This window comes from Phyllostomus discolor, chromosome 1, assembly GCF_004126475.2.
Source record: "Phyllostomus discolor isolate MPI-MPIP mPhyDis1 chromosome 1, mPhyDis1.pri.v3, whole genome shotgun sequence".
Taxonomy (NCBI): domain Eukaryota; kingdom Metazoa; phylum Chordata; class Mammalia; order Chiroptera; family Phyllostomidae; genus Phyllostomus; species Phyllostomus discolor.
The window spans coordinates 132256313-132270681 of NC_040903.2; the positions used below are offsets into that span (position 1 = coordinate 132256313).

General features: G+C 43.0%; 1 protein-coding gene and 2 non-coding genes across 4 annotated transcripts in view; all 3 read right to left on the minus strand.

Moving 5' to 3' along the window:
• Positions 1-806, minus strand: part of BRMS1L (BRMS1 like transcriptional repressor) — a 30883-nt gene extending 30077 nt beyond the window's left edge. Inside the window, exon 1 of one of the 2 annotated variants that reach the window (XM_028506649.2) lies at positions 464-806. In XM_028506649.2, coding sequence (XP_028362450.1) covers positions 464-605 — 142 coding nt within the window. In that variant the 5' untranslated portion in view covers positions 606-806. The remainder of the gene's footprint in view (positions 1-463) is intronic. The other variant, XM_028506648.2, reaches the window with a different exon arrangement.
• A 6989-nt stretch (positions 807-7795) lies between these two features.
• On the minus strand, positions 7796-7898 carry LOC114493546. Its single transcript, XR_003684183.1, has one exon. It is a non-coding gene; the product is annotated as a U6 spliceosomal RNA (small nuclear RNA).
• Positions 7899-8555: 657 nt separating this feature from the next.
• On the minus strand, positions 8556-8677 carry LOC114493720. The gene has a single exon (XR_003684322.1). It is a non-coding gene; the product is annotated as a small nucleolar RNA SNORA26 (small nucleolar RNA).
• Between the last annotated feature and the right edge of the window lie 5692 nt (positions 8678-14369).

Below are 14369 nucleotides of genomic sequence, written 5' to 3' on the forward strand. Positions count from 1 at the left end.
CCAACCAGGGTCTGGTACAAATCTAAGCTCAGCCCCGACAATCCTACGTTGACGACGGTTGCAAAAGTGAAAAATAAGGAAAGAGGTCTGTGGTTTGCGAAGATAAGCTATTTCCAGAGTCTCCCAGGCAAGCTGCAGGACATTCCCCACTTCCGTGGATAGCCCCGGGTACTACCCCGAGGTTCCAAGGGCGGTCCGACGCTAGCAGCACTGCGATGCGTCCAGGGCTAGGCAAGACCAGGCACGCATCCAGCCCCGTCCCGCCCCACCAGCAGGGACCCGCCAGGAGCCAGACTGCGCCCCACGACCGTCCGGGTGCTGCCGAGGGCCCAGAGTCAGTCTCCGCCCCTTTCCCCTCTCCCCGCCCTGATCTCCCAGCAGGACGCCGCAGCCCGGCGTGCAGAGAGCGGCCTGTCGCTAGCCTGGCACGAGGACTCAGTTCCAGCCCCGCAGGGTTGCACACCTGAGCTATCCCCATCCTCGGAGACCGACGAGCTCTCCGTGTCCTCGTCCTCGGAGCTGCTCCCCTCGTTTTCGGCGTAGTCCACCTCCATCTCATCATGATGGTTCGTCTCTTTCTTATCCCCACGGGAATGCACTGGCATTTTCCAGCCGCGCCGTCGCTTCCCACTCCCGGCGCCCAGCCCGGCCACTGCCGCTTCAATGTAGGGCGCGCCTAACGCCCCGACCCTCCCAGCAGCCAAGCCCTTTCTGAACCCCTCGGCTCCTCCCCGGCTCCAGCCAGAGCCTCACAACCTAACACAGAGGCTCTGCACTGGGAGCTCTACCATTGGTAGAGTCTGTACCCGAGCTGGGAGGCGGGGCTTGCCCTGCTCAGGTGCGGTTGGTTGCCCGTAATTACGGCGCGGCCTTACAGTGTCTTTCGGGAGTTGTAGTCCCTACAACTCAGACTTGCAGGGGCTGCTGGCTGCCAAGCTTCACTATCCTTGATCACTTCTTCCCTCTGGACTTCAAGTCCCACAAGGCACGAAAGTTGACAGACTCGATAGCAGTTTATAAACTAAACAGAAACAGATTGTGCGAATTTAGTCTGTATTTATTCTTTTCCCGCCAAGTAATTGTCCGTGCTCTCTAGCTATCCAAGATGTTACTGTCAAATGTGAAAAGGTGTTTTCCTCCTCTTTGAGCCTAGGGAAACAGGAGAACCGTCTCTACTATCTAAGCACCTTTATTACCATTAATAAATGGTAATTAATGGTGAATTAGTAACTGTAGGCTGTAACTTGCACTCTATGTTGCACACACACACATACACACAACCAATTGTACACTGTTCTTGAAGCTTCTGCAATCAATAATATAGAAGGAATTTTTTAAAGATTTTATTTATTTATTTTTAGAGAGATGGGAAGGGAGAGAGAAAGAGGGAGAGAAACATCAGTGTGTGGTTGCTTCTCTCCTGCCCCCTACTGGATACCTGGCACACAATCCAGGCATGTGCCCCGACTGGGAATCAAACCAGCAACCCTTTGGTTCGCAGACCAGTACTCCATCCACTGAGACACACCAGCCAGGGCAGAATGAAGTTTTAGCTTGGCATTTCAAATAGTATTTTTTGCACTTATACCAAATACAGCCCAAAGATGTTACTAGTCTTGATTTAACTTCAGTTTTCAATGAAAAATACTTATTTGACTTAATGAATGATATATTTTCTCAATGAGAAGGATGACACACAAGATAGATTCAATAAAAATCACAATCATCATAACCAAAATCAGTGGACCACATTTACCCTATATCGGGTATCCTGGTAAGCTCTTTACATAAGTTATACTGAACTTTATTCTCAATTTAATAGCTCTGGGGTAGGTGTTATTATTATCCCCATTTTACAAATGAGGAAATGATTTGCAGACAAATCTAAAATGGTACTTTATCTATTATAAAGACAGAGGTTCTTCTTAAAGTGCTAATTTGCTATTGAAAGACATTTGATAGAATATTGTGGATTTTACAGAATTTTATTCTCAAACACGAGGTCCAAAGACATTTTATGGAAGATGGTAAGGACATGCAGATACAATTGCATTAAAGTTAGATTTAGAATTTAGTGACAGAAAACATTTCAAGGGCTATCCATCTCCTGCAAGGTAAAATCCAAAGTAAGGGGTTTTTATTATCTAGTGTCAGCCTACTTCTCTTACTATATTCTTCAAAACTGAACTTCTCAGTTGCTAAACAGCCAAACTATTTCCCATTTCAATGTCTCTGTACATCCTATTCTCTCTGTAACCCTCTTCCACACCTTTTCTTTTTTAAAGCCACTTTCTTGACAACACATATAACCAGCAGCACCTCCACCACTCAGTACACAATCAGGTTCTTTCAGGCTACTCTATACTTTGTACTTGTTTCTATCACACTGTATTGCATGTTGTTGCAATTTCAAAGGCACTTGGTGGTCAGGCAGGTAAAGTTAAAAGATGGAAAATGGAAGGGTGTGAGTATATGCACATACGTTAGGTGAGTGTTGCAGACTAAATGGGGCAAGGGCTTGGAGCTTCACCCCATTGTTACTACATGAGAATTCTGGCCTATATGTTAGACATTACAATTTTCAAGAGGAACTGGAAATTTAGATCTCTATGTGAAATATCCAAAATAGTAAACATTAGCTCAACTGTGGTTTTGGTTTGGTTTGGTTTCTTGAACTCCAGACCATAGAGAAACAACTGTGTATAAAATCCCAGCATCTGTTATTCACTGTTATATCAGCAGCTAGCAGAGCGTGTGCTAAATAGTAACAACAGCTTCAATTTCTAGTCACTCTTTCTTTTTTTTGGTTGCACAACACTGACTATACTAAAAACCACTGAACTGTACATTTTTAAAAAGATTTTATTTATTTTTAGAGAGAGGGGCAGGGAGGGAGAAAGAGGGAGAGAAACATTGATGTGTGAGAAATACATCAATGAACTACCTCCTGCACAACATGCCCTACAACCCAGGTTGTGAGTATATGCACATACATTAGGTGAGTGTTGCAGACTAAATTGTTGCAGTGTAGGAGGGTGCAGCCAAAGGGTCTCCAAATAGAGATTTGGAATGGGGTTCAGAACTCAAGGTGTCCAGGAAATATTAGAAAAATATATAGAATGTCCTCACCCCCCACCCCAGGGGAAGGGACAAATGGAGCAGGGCCATTGAGAGCTGTTTTGCATAGCAACAGCCTTGCAGCTACCCTCTGGCATGGTCATTTGGCATATCTATCACCTTTAACTGGTTGCATGGATATGTTAAATAGCTGTGATCATCTCTGAGCCAGGGGAATGGAAGTAACTTCCCCACCCAAATGTAACTGGGGGGCAGGTCCCCTGAGTTACAGCGCCAGCGTGGGAACTCAGAGAAGATTGGCTCCAGGACATGGGGCCACGCCTGCCCAGACTCATGATGGCAGCCCAGTGAAACTGGAAGGATACGAGTTCTGGCATGTGAAGCCGTGTGTGGGAGGAGTCGGAAATGGGGCTGCAGAGGAAGATTGGTCGCGGGGATTTAAAACCCAGACTTGGCGGCCATTGAGAAAAGAGAACCATGCAGCTGTGGCAGTGCAGGGAAGACAGCAGCCACTGAGGAGAGAACCATGCAGCTTTAGCAGAGTGGGGACTCCCGCAGCCACGTAGACACCGTCCGCGATGCAGCCACCTGAGGCTCCTCTACCCCCTGGCTCTGAGCCCCAGCCAGCTCTACAGCCGAGGCCGCGAGACGGGGCCACCAATGAGTGACTCGGGAGCACCGGGTCACTGCCCGGTCGCCGTGGCCACCACCAGGCCTCCGCATGCTGTGCCCGCACTCTCACTGCTCCGTCTCAGCCAACCTTGCAGCCAACCGCTCTGGCCAGGACACGATGAGCTCCACGCTAGCCCTCTCGGCGCTGCTGCCACTGCTCTCTCAGAAAGGGGGATCACACCCTCCCCCCGCAGCCATGAGAAGAATCACCACGTGGCTTTAGCTGGCGATCATGGCAACACCACCAGTGGTGCTGGGAACTAAGGAAGGCCTGCCAGCTGAGCACAAATTACTAGGAAAAACCGAGAGCTGCCTAAGCCACGGACTTCTGTTTCTTCTGAGATACAGTACCCCAGACTGGGCAAAGGGAGGAAGGAAGGACTGTGTGTGTTTGTGGGTGTGTCAAGGGATTTTGGGATTTTAACAAAGACATTAAGTCATTACTTTTAGTCTGTATAACTTGAATAAATAACTCTTTTCTTTTTCACCAATCTCTAGCATGGAGAGCTATAATTCTCTGGCTTAGAGAAAGGTGAACCTAGTACAGGGGGACCCCAGGAGAAACGGGGATTAATTCCCTAGCATTGTGGGACTCTCTTCCCTGGTGGCCAATCGGGGAGGGTCATGGGAAACCACATGCGCAGTAGCTTTAAAATAATGCAACTACTTGTATATACTCAGTAAAAGCCCACTAAAACTAGCCAGGAAGGATCTGCTCTATAAAGTCCCTCCAGCCCATGAGGTCAATCTCTGCTTGGAGTTGGCCTGCTCCCGTGTTCTCTTCTATGAACTCTGGGTGTTTGGTTCAATTCTTTGTCCCGATCACTAAGAACCTGGTTACCTGTGCCCACCTGTGACAGCAGGACATGTGGCACATGTCCTGACCAGGAATCAAACTTGTGACCTTTGGGTTTGCAGGCCAGCAATCAGTCCACTGAGCCACACCAGCCAGGGCTCTGGTCACTCTTTATGTGCCAAGTACTGTGATAGGTTGTAAGTACACTAATTCATTTAACCTTATAACTACTCTTTGAGTAGATATGATTATGCCTTTCACTTTGCAAATGAGAAAACTGAGGCACAGAGCAGTTAGATTACTTGGTCAAGGTGACATGGCTAATAAGTAAGAGATTTAGGCTTGAATTTGGGTAGTTTGACATCAGAATCTGAACTCAAACACAGCATACAGTGCACCTTTTGTAGGTGCTTTCTGTCTTTCACTGTTCAAAGAAAAACCAGAATGAAGTTGAATATAAGCCATAGATTCTCACCCTGGTTCTGCTAATAACCAGACAAATACATGTGGTAAACCACATAATCTCTGGTTAGTTGTAAAATGAGGTTTCATTACATTACCTTTAACTTCTCTTCCAGCTCTAAAATTCCTATGATCCTTATATCTGTGTTTCAGGCACACAGATAACAGGATATAATGCAATTAGAGTTGCATGACAATGTTTTGTTTAAAAGGAGAGTTTCTCTCCTCTCCAAACATGTTTTAGAAAACATGCATATGGAAAGTAAGCAGAACCTTAAGGGAAAAATATATAAGGCTAGAACAGAATGTAGTCAATTTAGAAAATACAAATTAAAAACATGAAAACATAAAGAAGTTTCCTCCACTGAGGCAGTTAAAGAAGTAGTATAATGCCTTACATTTATGTAGCACTTTGTATTTTACACAGAGCTTATGCAAACATACATTTTAATTCTCACTTCTCATTAGTCCATTCTGAATTATTTACTGAGAGCCCTCTAGAACCCATGACGAGTCATCAGCAAAATCCACTATATCTTTACCCTCTCCCCTGGACAGTTCCTTAACTTTCCTCAAGGGAATATGGCTGTCTCCTAGCACCCTGCTTCCTTTGCCCTCCTCCTCCCACTGAGCCTTGTCATGAAGTAGGTGAGATGCTGGTCCTCCTTGTTCCTTCTGGACAATCCTCCTGTAGGAGGGTGCAGCCAGGGGGACCCTAAAAGAAGCATTTGTAATGGGGTCCAGAATTCAAGGTGTCCAGGAAATATTAGAAAGATATATGGGATGTCTCACCCTCCACCCCAGGTGTGAGTTGGGGGAAGGGACACATGGAACAGGGCCATAGAGAGCTGTTTTGCATAGCAATAGCTTTGCAGCTAACCTCTGGGATGGTCATTTAACACATCTATAACCTTTAACTGGTTGCATAGATATGCTAAATAGCTGTGGCCATGCTCTGAGCCAGGGGGATGGAAGGAACTTTCCCCCAAGATGTAACTGGCAGGCAACTCCCCCTAGTTACAGTGCCTGCATGAGAGCTTGGAGATAATGGGCTCCATGACATGGGGCCACCCCTGGCCAAACCCACTATGGCAGCCCAGTAAAGCTGGAAGGATATGGGAGTGCTGGCAGGTGTAGCCAATTGTGGGAGGAATCCAAAATAGGGCTGCAGAGGAAGATTGGCGCAGGGATTTAAACTCAGACTTGGCAGCCATTGAAGAGAGGACCCTGTGGCTGTGGCAGTGAGGAGAACCAAGTGCTTTTGGCAGAGTGGGGACCCCCCCCTGCCACCCTGCAGCCATGAAAAGAACCACCATGCTTCTTTAGCAGAGAACTACCATGCAGCTTTAGCTGGAGATCCAGGTGACACAGCTGATGGTGCTGGGAACCAAGAGAGGCCTCCCAGCTGAGCACGGATTACTGGGAAGAACTTGGGGCTGCCTGAGCCATGGACTTCTATTTCTTTTCCTGAGATATGGTACCCCAAACTGGGCAAAGGGGGGAAGGAAGGACTGTGTGTGTTTGTGGATGTTTTAAGGCACTTTGGGATTTTGATGAAGACATTAAGCCATTACTCTTAAGTCTGTATAACTTGAATAAATAATTCCTTTCCTTTTTCACCAATCCCTAACATAGAGAGCTATAATTCTCTGGCAAAGGGAAAGGTGAACTTAGTACAGGGGGACCCCAGGAGAAATGGGGATCAATTCAGTAGCATTGTGGGACCCTTTCCCTGGCAGCCAATCAGGAAAACTCATGGGAGACCACATGTGCAGTAGCTTTAAAGTAATACAACTACTTGTACATGCTCAGTAAAAGCCCACCAAACCTAGCCAGGAAGGATCTGCCCTATAAGAAGAGAGTCCCTCCAGCCCATGAGGTCAGTCTCTGCTTGAAGTTGGCCTGCTCCCATGTTCTCTGCTATAAACTCTGGGTGTTCGGTTCAATTCTTTGTACTGATCACCAAGAACCTGGTTACCTGTGCCCACCTGTGACAAATGGACATTTAGATTGCTTCAATTTTTTTTCATTATAAAAGTAGTTGCCTCAGTGAATATTATTGTATTTATCTTTGGGGGCATATGTCTGAAGATTTTAGGTAAAAGGTCTTCCAGGTGGAACTTTTATAATCCAGGGAGTATATCCTGGGGGCAGGAAAAAAGATACTAAGACTTCCATTTATATAATTTTCAATTTCATCATTGTTTGGAATAAAGTAGATATAGGGAAGCAGCCAGAAGTCCATTTATTACTCTCATCCATGCTTATTAAGTTCTTTGTGCCCCATTGTTTTTTAACCAGCAGATCTTGCTTCTGAAGGGAAGCAAACTTAAATCCAATCACCACCACAAGGTGGAGCTGAGACATCATCTGTAAAATCAACAAATCTTGTTTCTGATTGTCTCAGGCCCCTGCTGATAGCTGGAAAAATAAAAGTCAGGAGACAAGAGACAGCAAGTAATAATTAGTACTCAAAATCAGAGTGGGGTATTTTTTAAGATTTTATTTATTTTCAGAGAGAAGGGGAGGGAAGGAGAGAAACATCAATGTGAGAGACAAACATCAGTTGGCTGCCTCTCTCAGGCCCCCAACCAGGGACCTAGCCCACAACCCAAGTGTGCCCTGATTAGGAATCGAACCAGCTACCTTTAGGTCCACAGGCCAGCACACAGTCCCCTGAGCCACACCAGCCAGGGCCAGAGTGAACCCTTTAATTATTCAAACTAAAGGGACTTTAGGGACCTACATGACAACTAGATGAGACCATTTTTCTGTCTTTTTTTTCCAAAAAATATGGAATGCTTTACAAATTTGCATGTCATCCTTGCACAGGGGCCATGCTAATCTTCTCTGTATTGGTCCAATTTTAGTGTATGTGCTGCCAAAGCACACACAAGAATGCACATAATTTTCTTTTCTTTAAAGATTTTATTTATTTTTAGACAGAGGGGCAGGGAGAAAGAGAAACATTAATGTGTGATTGCCTCTTGTGCACCCCCTACTGGGGACTTGGTCCACAACCCAGGTATGTGCCCTGACTGGGAATTGAACTGTTCACCCTTTGGTTTGCAGGTTGGCACTCAAGCCACTGAGCTACACCAGCCAGGGCAGCACATGATGTTTTGTTTTGTTGTTGTTTTTTAATTGAATAGTTTGAAAGAAATATCAATTTCTTGTATGTTCCCTGACTGGGAATCAAACCCGCAACCCTGCAAATCAGGATGATGACCTAACCAACTAAAGGTCAGCTTACCCGGCCAGCATAAGGCCAATTTATAATACCAATTATGTGAGACATGATTTCAATTCCGTAAGAATGAAACAATCTAAAGGTGCTTGAAGTAGTCTGTACACTGATACAAGAACCATTCTTGTATTAATTGTGTATATAAATTAGTTACAGGATTAGTTCATCTATAAATTTAATAACATTTATGTTGGGATATTCATGTTATTATTATTATTCCACTATCTCATGGTTCAAATTATCATGTGCTTTTCTGCAGCCTATATCTCATTGTTTTGTTTTGTTGTTGTTTTTCTTTTCAGCTGTGACTCCAGACAGGGTCCAAAGAGGAGTTTTACCATCTCGTCTCTGGGTTTTATGGAGACTTACTTTACCCTTCTGTGTTAGCTTCCTAAGGCACTGAGTCAACCTTAAAAGGGCACAGGAAAGGGCGTATATGTCATTGTTTTTTTAAGTAGAGAAACTTCCTTTTCTTCAATATTTTTCTCAAGGGCAAATATTTTATATGCATTTTTTATTTTTAATCTGTATAGCTCTTCACATTTTTTGTAGTTAGTTTTGTTTTAGATATCTTTTGTTTTGGCCTCCCCAGTATCCATCCCTTTTGTGAGATAATAGCTTCCTGATTTTTCTTTGGAGAAACCCCTCTGCTCCATTCAGCATATTTGGTTCAGATGACTAATGAGAATTTATATTCTCCTGGTTCAGTAATAAACATAGGAACCAATCTAGGCCATGATGGGCATTTCCAGAACTTTTATTGGAGCTATCAAGAAGTTCTCATCTTTCAAAATTAAGTTTTATTAAGCCTGTGAGCCTGGGTGTGCTAGGGCCATTTCTCCTTCCACATGTGAGTACAGAAAAGAGGAACCAACATGAATGACATACTTAAGCTCCTAGCTCCATATATGTTCAATATTATCCATAGACTTTCAGTTACATGAACCAATAAATTTCTCTTTTTATTGAAGCTGTTTTAATTGGTTAATCATTACTTTCAGGTGAAATAGTCATGACTAAAAACAGTTTTTTCCTTAAAATGTGTGTTTTTAATGGAAGCAATGAATAAAATATTCTAAAATCTCTCATCATAATTTTTCCCAATATATTTTTAATATATTTTATTGATTATGCTATTACAGTTGTCCCATTTCCCCCCTTCACTCCCCTCCACCCTGCACACTCTCTCCCACCCACATTCTCCCCCTTTAGTTCATGTCCATGGGTCATAAGTTCTTTAGCTCTACATTTCCCATACTATTCTTGCCCTCCCCCTGTCTATTTTCTACCTACCATCTATGCTACTTATTCTCCATACCTTTTCCCTCTCTCTCCTCCTACTCCCCTGTTGCTAACCCTCCATGTAATCTCCATTTCTGTGGTTCTGTTTCCGTTCTAGTTGTTTGCTTAGTTTCTTTTGGTTTTGTTTTAGGTGTGGTTGTTAATAATTGTGAGTTTGCTGTCCTTTTACTATACATGTTTTTTTTAATCTACTTTTCTTAGATAAGTCCCTTTAACATTTCATAAAATAAGGGCTTGGTGATGATGAACTCCTTTAACTTGACCTTATCTGAGAAGCACTTTATTTGCCCTTCCATTCTAAATGAAAGTTTTGCTGGATAGAGCAATCTGGGATATAGGTCTTTGCCTTTCATGACTTGGAATACTTCTTTCCAGCCCCTTCTTGCCTGTAAGGTCTCTTTTGAGAAATCAGCTGACAGTCTGATGGGAACTCCTTTGTAGGTTACTGTCTCCTTATCTCTTGCTGCTTCTAGGAATCTTTCATTTTTACTTTGGGTAATGTAATTCTGATGTGCTTTAGTGTGTTCCTTCTTGGGTCCAACTTCTCTGGGGCTCTCTGAGCTTCCTGGACTTCCTGGAAGTCCATTTCCTTTGCCAGGATGGGGAAGTTCTCCTTTATTATTTGTTTGAATGACTTTTCCACTTGTTGCTCTTCATCTTCTCCTTCTGGTACCCCTATAATTCGGATGTTGGAACATTTAAAGATGTCCTGGAGGTTCCTAAGTCTCTCCTCATTTTTTTGAATTCTTATTTGTTCATTCTTTTCTGTGTGGTTGTTTCTTTCTTCCTTCTGGTCTACTCCATTGATGTGAGACCCAGTTTTCTTTCCATCATTATTGGTTCCCTGTGTATTTTTCTTCATTTCACTTATCATAGCCTTCATTTTGTCATCTAATTTGTGACCAAAATCAACCAATTCTGTGAGCTTCCTGATCACCAGTGTTTTGAACTGTGCATCTGTTAGGTTGACTATCTCTCAGTCACTTAAAAGGATGGATTCTGGGGCTTTCATTTGGTCTTCTGTTTGAGCCACATCTGGGTTTTTTGTTTTGTTTTGGGGTTTTTTTTATGTGTGTGTGTTTTTGTTTGTTTGTTTTTTGTCTCACCTCGCCTGTTACAGTGGGGGGTGGAGACTTAGGTGTTCACCAGGGCTGGTTACCCCAGTTGCTGGGTTGTGACATTGTATGTGTGGGCGGGGTCGACAGGGAACAATGTTGGTTGCTCCATTCTCTGTGGGACCTCAGTCCCTTCTGCTGCTTCCCCTGAGCAAACTGGGCCCCTCTGGTGCCAATTCCTGTGTGGGTGGGCTTGTGCACACCTTGGGACCCTCCAAGGACCTCTCCTGTGAGGCTGGGTGTCTCTCTGTGCACCTCAACTCCCACAGGTGTCCTCAGTCAGTGTCCCAAGGCTCTATTTCCCAACACTGGGATCTTGAGTTGCACGCAGTGCCTTGCCTCACAATCACCACCTCACTGGGTCTACTGGTTGCCACCCCTTGGCTGGGGTCTGCCAGTTGCTGCTTACATGCTAAGGGTCCACCCACTGAGGTTTTGCACGCCCCAGATGCCTTATGTGCCCCCGGATGCCTTACATGCCCAGTCCCAATGCTCTCTGCTCTCCGTGCCGCGACCCATGCCCGGCTGCCCAACTCCATCCCTCCTACCAGTCTGGATGAATGGGTCTATTTCAACTACTTGGTTGTCTGACATCCATTCAGATCAATTTTCTGTCAGTTCTGGTTGTTATTCCGTTTCTAAATTGTTGTCATCCCTATCTTGGTTGTGTGAGGAGGTACAGTACGTCCACCTATGCCTCCATCTTGGCCGGAAATCCCCATCGCAATTTCTTATCTATTCTTGTCAAAAATCCCCTCATATTCATTTATACATTAACCATTTATTGAATGTGTATTATATGCCAGGTACTGTGCTAGTTCAAGAAATTCATTGGTGAATAAAACACAGCTTATTCTTACAAAGAACTTACAGAAAAGTGGAGAGAGAAATATTAAATAACTAAACAAATTGATGGGCTGGTATTAGGAGAGTGTAACACAGAGATCTGATTAAGATGAGGAATGGGTGTCAGGTAAAGCCTCTCTAAAGAAGTAATATTTCAGCTAAGACTGAGGGTTGGTTAGGAGTTATCCAGCTTAGAGGGGAAGGAAAATTTTATAAACTGAGAGAATAGCATTTGTAAAGGTCCTCATATAGGAGAAATCTTAGTATGTTCATGTTTGAGAAATTAAGAAACCACTATAGATGGTCTTTAGTGGTCAAGAGTGAAAGGGGTAGGAGATGAGGTTGGTGAGATAGGCAAAGATCACATCTCATGGGGCCCACTATTATACAGACTATGGTAAGGAAATTTTACTTTTTTTAAATCCTAAATGCAGTGGGCTGCCATTGCAAAGTTTGTAGGAAGGAATGATGGGATTCAGCTAGTGAAAAGATTATATTAATTTAAGATCAGATCTTTTAGAAAGATTACTGGTTGCTTAGTGGAAAATGGATTGGATAAAAGCAATGGAAAGAAATACCATATTTTGCCATGTATAATGCGCATTTTTCTGCCTGAAGTTTTTAGGGAAAAATAAGGATGCACATTATACATGGGTAGTACTAATTCCACATCTATATAAGTGTTTTTAATTCTTTTATTTATGCTTGTGCATTAAAAGTGTAACTCTGGAAAGCAATAAAAATATCTGTATGCAAAATAATACCCTGGAATACGATAATCAGTTTTATTGAACTCACAATGAACTTACAACAAAAGCAGCTTTAGCCTATGATTCAACAAAACGAAGAGCAACATACTGTTATCCACAGAGTAAGAGAGATGATGCCGATTGTCATCCACTTGATAATATAGGTGATGCTGATTGTTACCCACTTGATAAGATAGGTGATGTTGGCTTTATTACCATAAGGTGAACAGTGTGACATTTCTCTTTGTACACTTTAGACAGGAGTGTACAAAGGAGAAATTATTGAAAAATCCCTTGGAAAATGTTGAAATGGTTTTCGTACACTGTAAGCTTTAAACTCAAAAGTTATTAAATATGCTAAAAAGCCTGGCAACAGAGCTGCAGAGAGAAACTCTGGACCTCCTCCAACAGAGAGTATCAGCAGGTTGTGGAGACAACAAAAAGAAAAGCTTCTTCAAATGCCAAGACAGAAGAAGGTAATGTGAAGGAAACCTCCAAAGTGGCCAGAGGTGGAGCAGGAGGTGAAGACCTAGATTCTGGAGCAGCGTCACACTGGGAGCTCTGCTTTAACCAAGATGATACAAGAAGGTAAGAGGACTTCATGAGAAAAAAACATTGACGGTTTCTCAGAGACACCTAAATTGTGCTACAGCTTTATGAAGAGAGATGGTTTGAGCATGAGAACACGAATGAAACTTGCCCTAAAACTTCCAGCAGCCTATAAGAATCAAGTTTTGGAATTTCATTCTTATGTTATCAATCTTTTTTTTTTAAGATTTTATTTATTTTTATTTTTAGAGAGGGAAGGGAGGGAGGGGGAGAGAGAGAGAGAAACATCAATGTGTGGTTGCTGGGGGTTATGGCCTGCAACCCAGGAATGTACCCTGGCTGGGAATCGAACCTGGGACACTTTGGTTCCCAGCCCGTGCTCAATCCACTGAGCTACGCCAGCCAGGGCTTATGTTATCAATCTTTAAAAGACTTACAACTTTGAGCTGTCCTAAATTGCCAGTGTGGATGGGATCCCACTCACATTTGATGTGCCAGCCAACAGAACTGTGGACATCAAAGGAGCAAAGACTGTGGTGTTAAAACTAGTGGTCATGAGAAAACACATTTTACTGTTTTTCTAGCTTGTGGTGCAGATGGGACAAAGCTACCACCCATGATCAGCTTTACAGGAAAAACATTTCCGAAAGAAAAGATTCCAAGTGGAGTTATTGTCCACACGCATGAAAAAGGATGGACGAATGAAGATGGCATGAAAATCTGGTTTAACAAAGTCTAGTCATGAAGACCTGGAGAATTACTTCATAAACCAGCTTTGGTTGTTTTTTGATCACTTCAAAGCCCATGTTACACAAAGTGCAAAAGCAAAGTGCAGTGGACTTGAAAACCCAACTTGCTGTGATACCGGGTGGGCTAACCAGCAAACTGAACTCTTAATGTATCAGTAACAAGCGCTTGAAGGCCCTAATGAAGAAAGAGTAGACATTGTGGATGCTGTCAGCTGGTAATGATTTAACACCTACAGACAGGATCAAGAAAGCATCCATCACCCAAGTTTGTGGTTGGATCCTAGGATCCTGGAACAGTGTCAAGAAAGAAGTGGTTGTGAAATCATTGAAAAAATGTGGCATCAGCAACGCTATGGATGGAACGAAAGATAATGAAATTTATTAGGATGAGGAATGACTCTTCAGAAGACACTGGTAATGTAGAAATTGAAGAAGATGATACTTCTGATATTGACAGTGATGAAGAGTTCTTGGCCTTCTATGATGCATAAATATCGTAAATTTGTTACCAGTACATAAAATTTCTTGTACCTTGTATCTGTTTTTGTGTTTTGTAATTACTTGTTATTGAAATTTCTTGTACCATAACATGTTCAAAAATAAATGCTAAAAATTATAAAGGAATTTTATAATACAAAAAACAAGTACCTAAGTATAATTAATTAATTAATTGAATTAAAAATTAAAAAGACTTTTTCCAGAAAGTTCAGGCCAAAAATGTGGGTGCACATAATACACAGCAAAATATGGTAAACCAATAAGATATTGAATGGTAGCTTGGACAGGGGTATAGGCTCTGTGGTG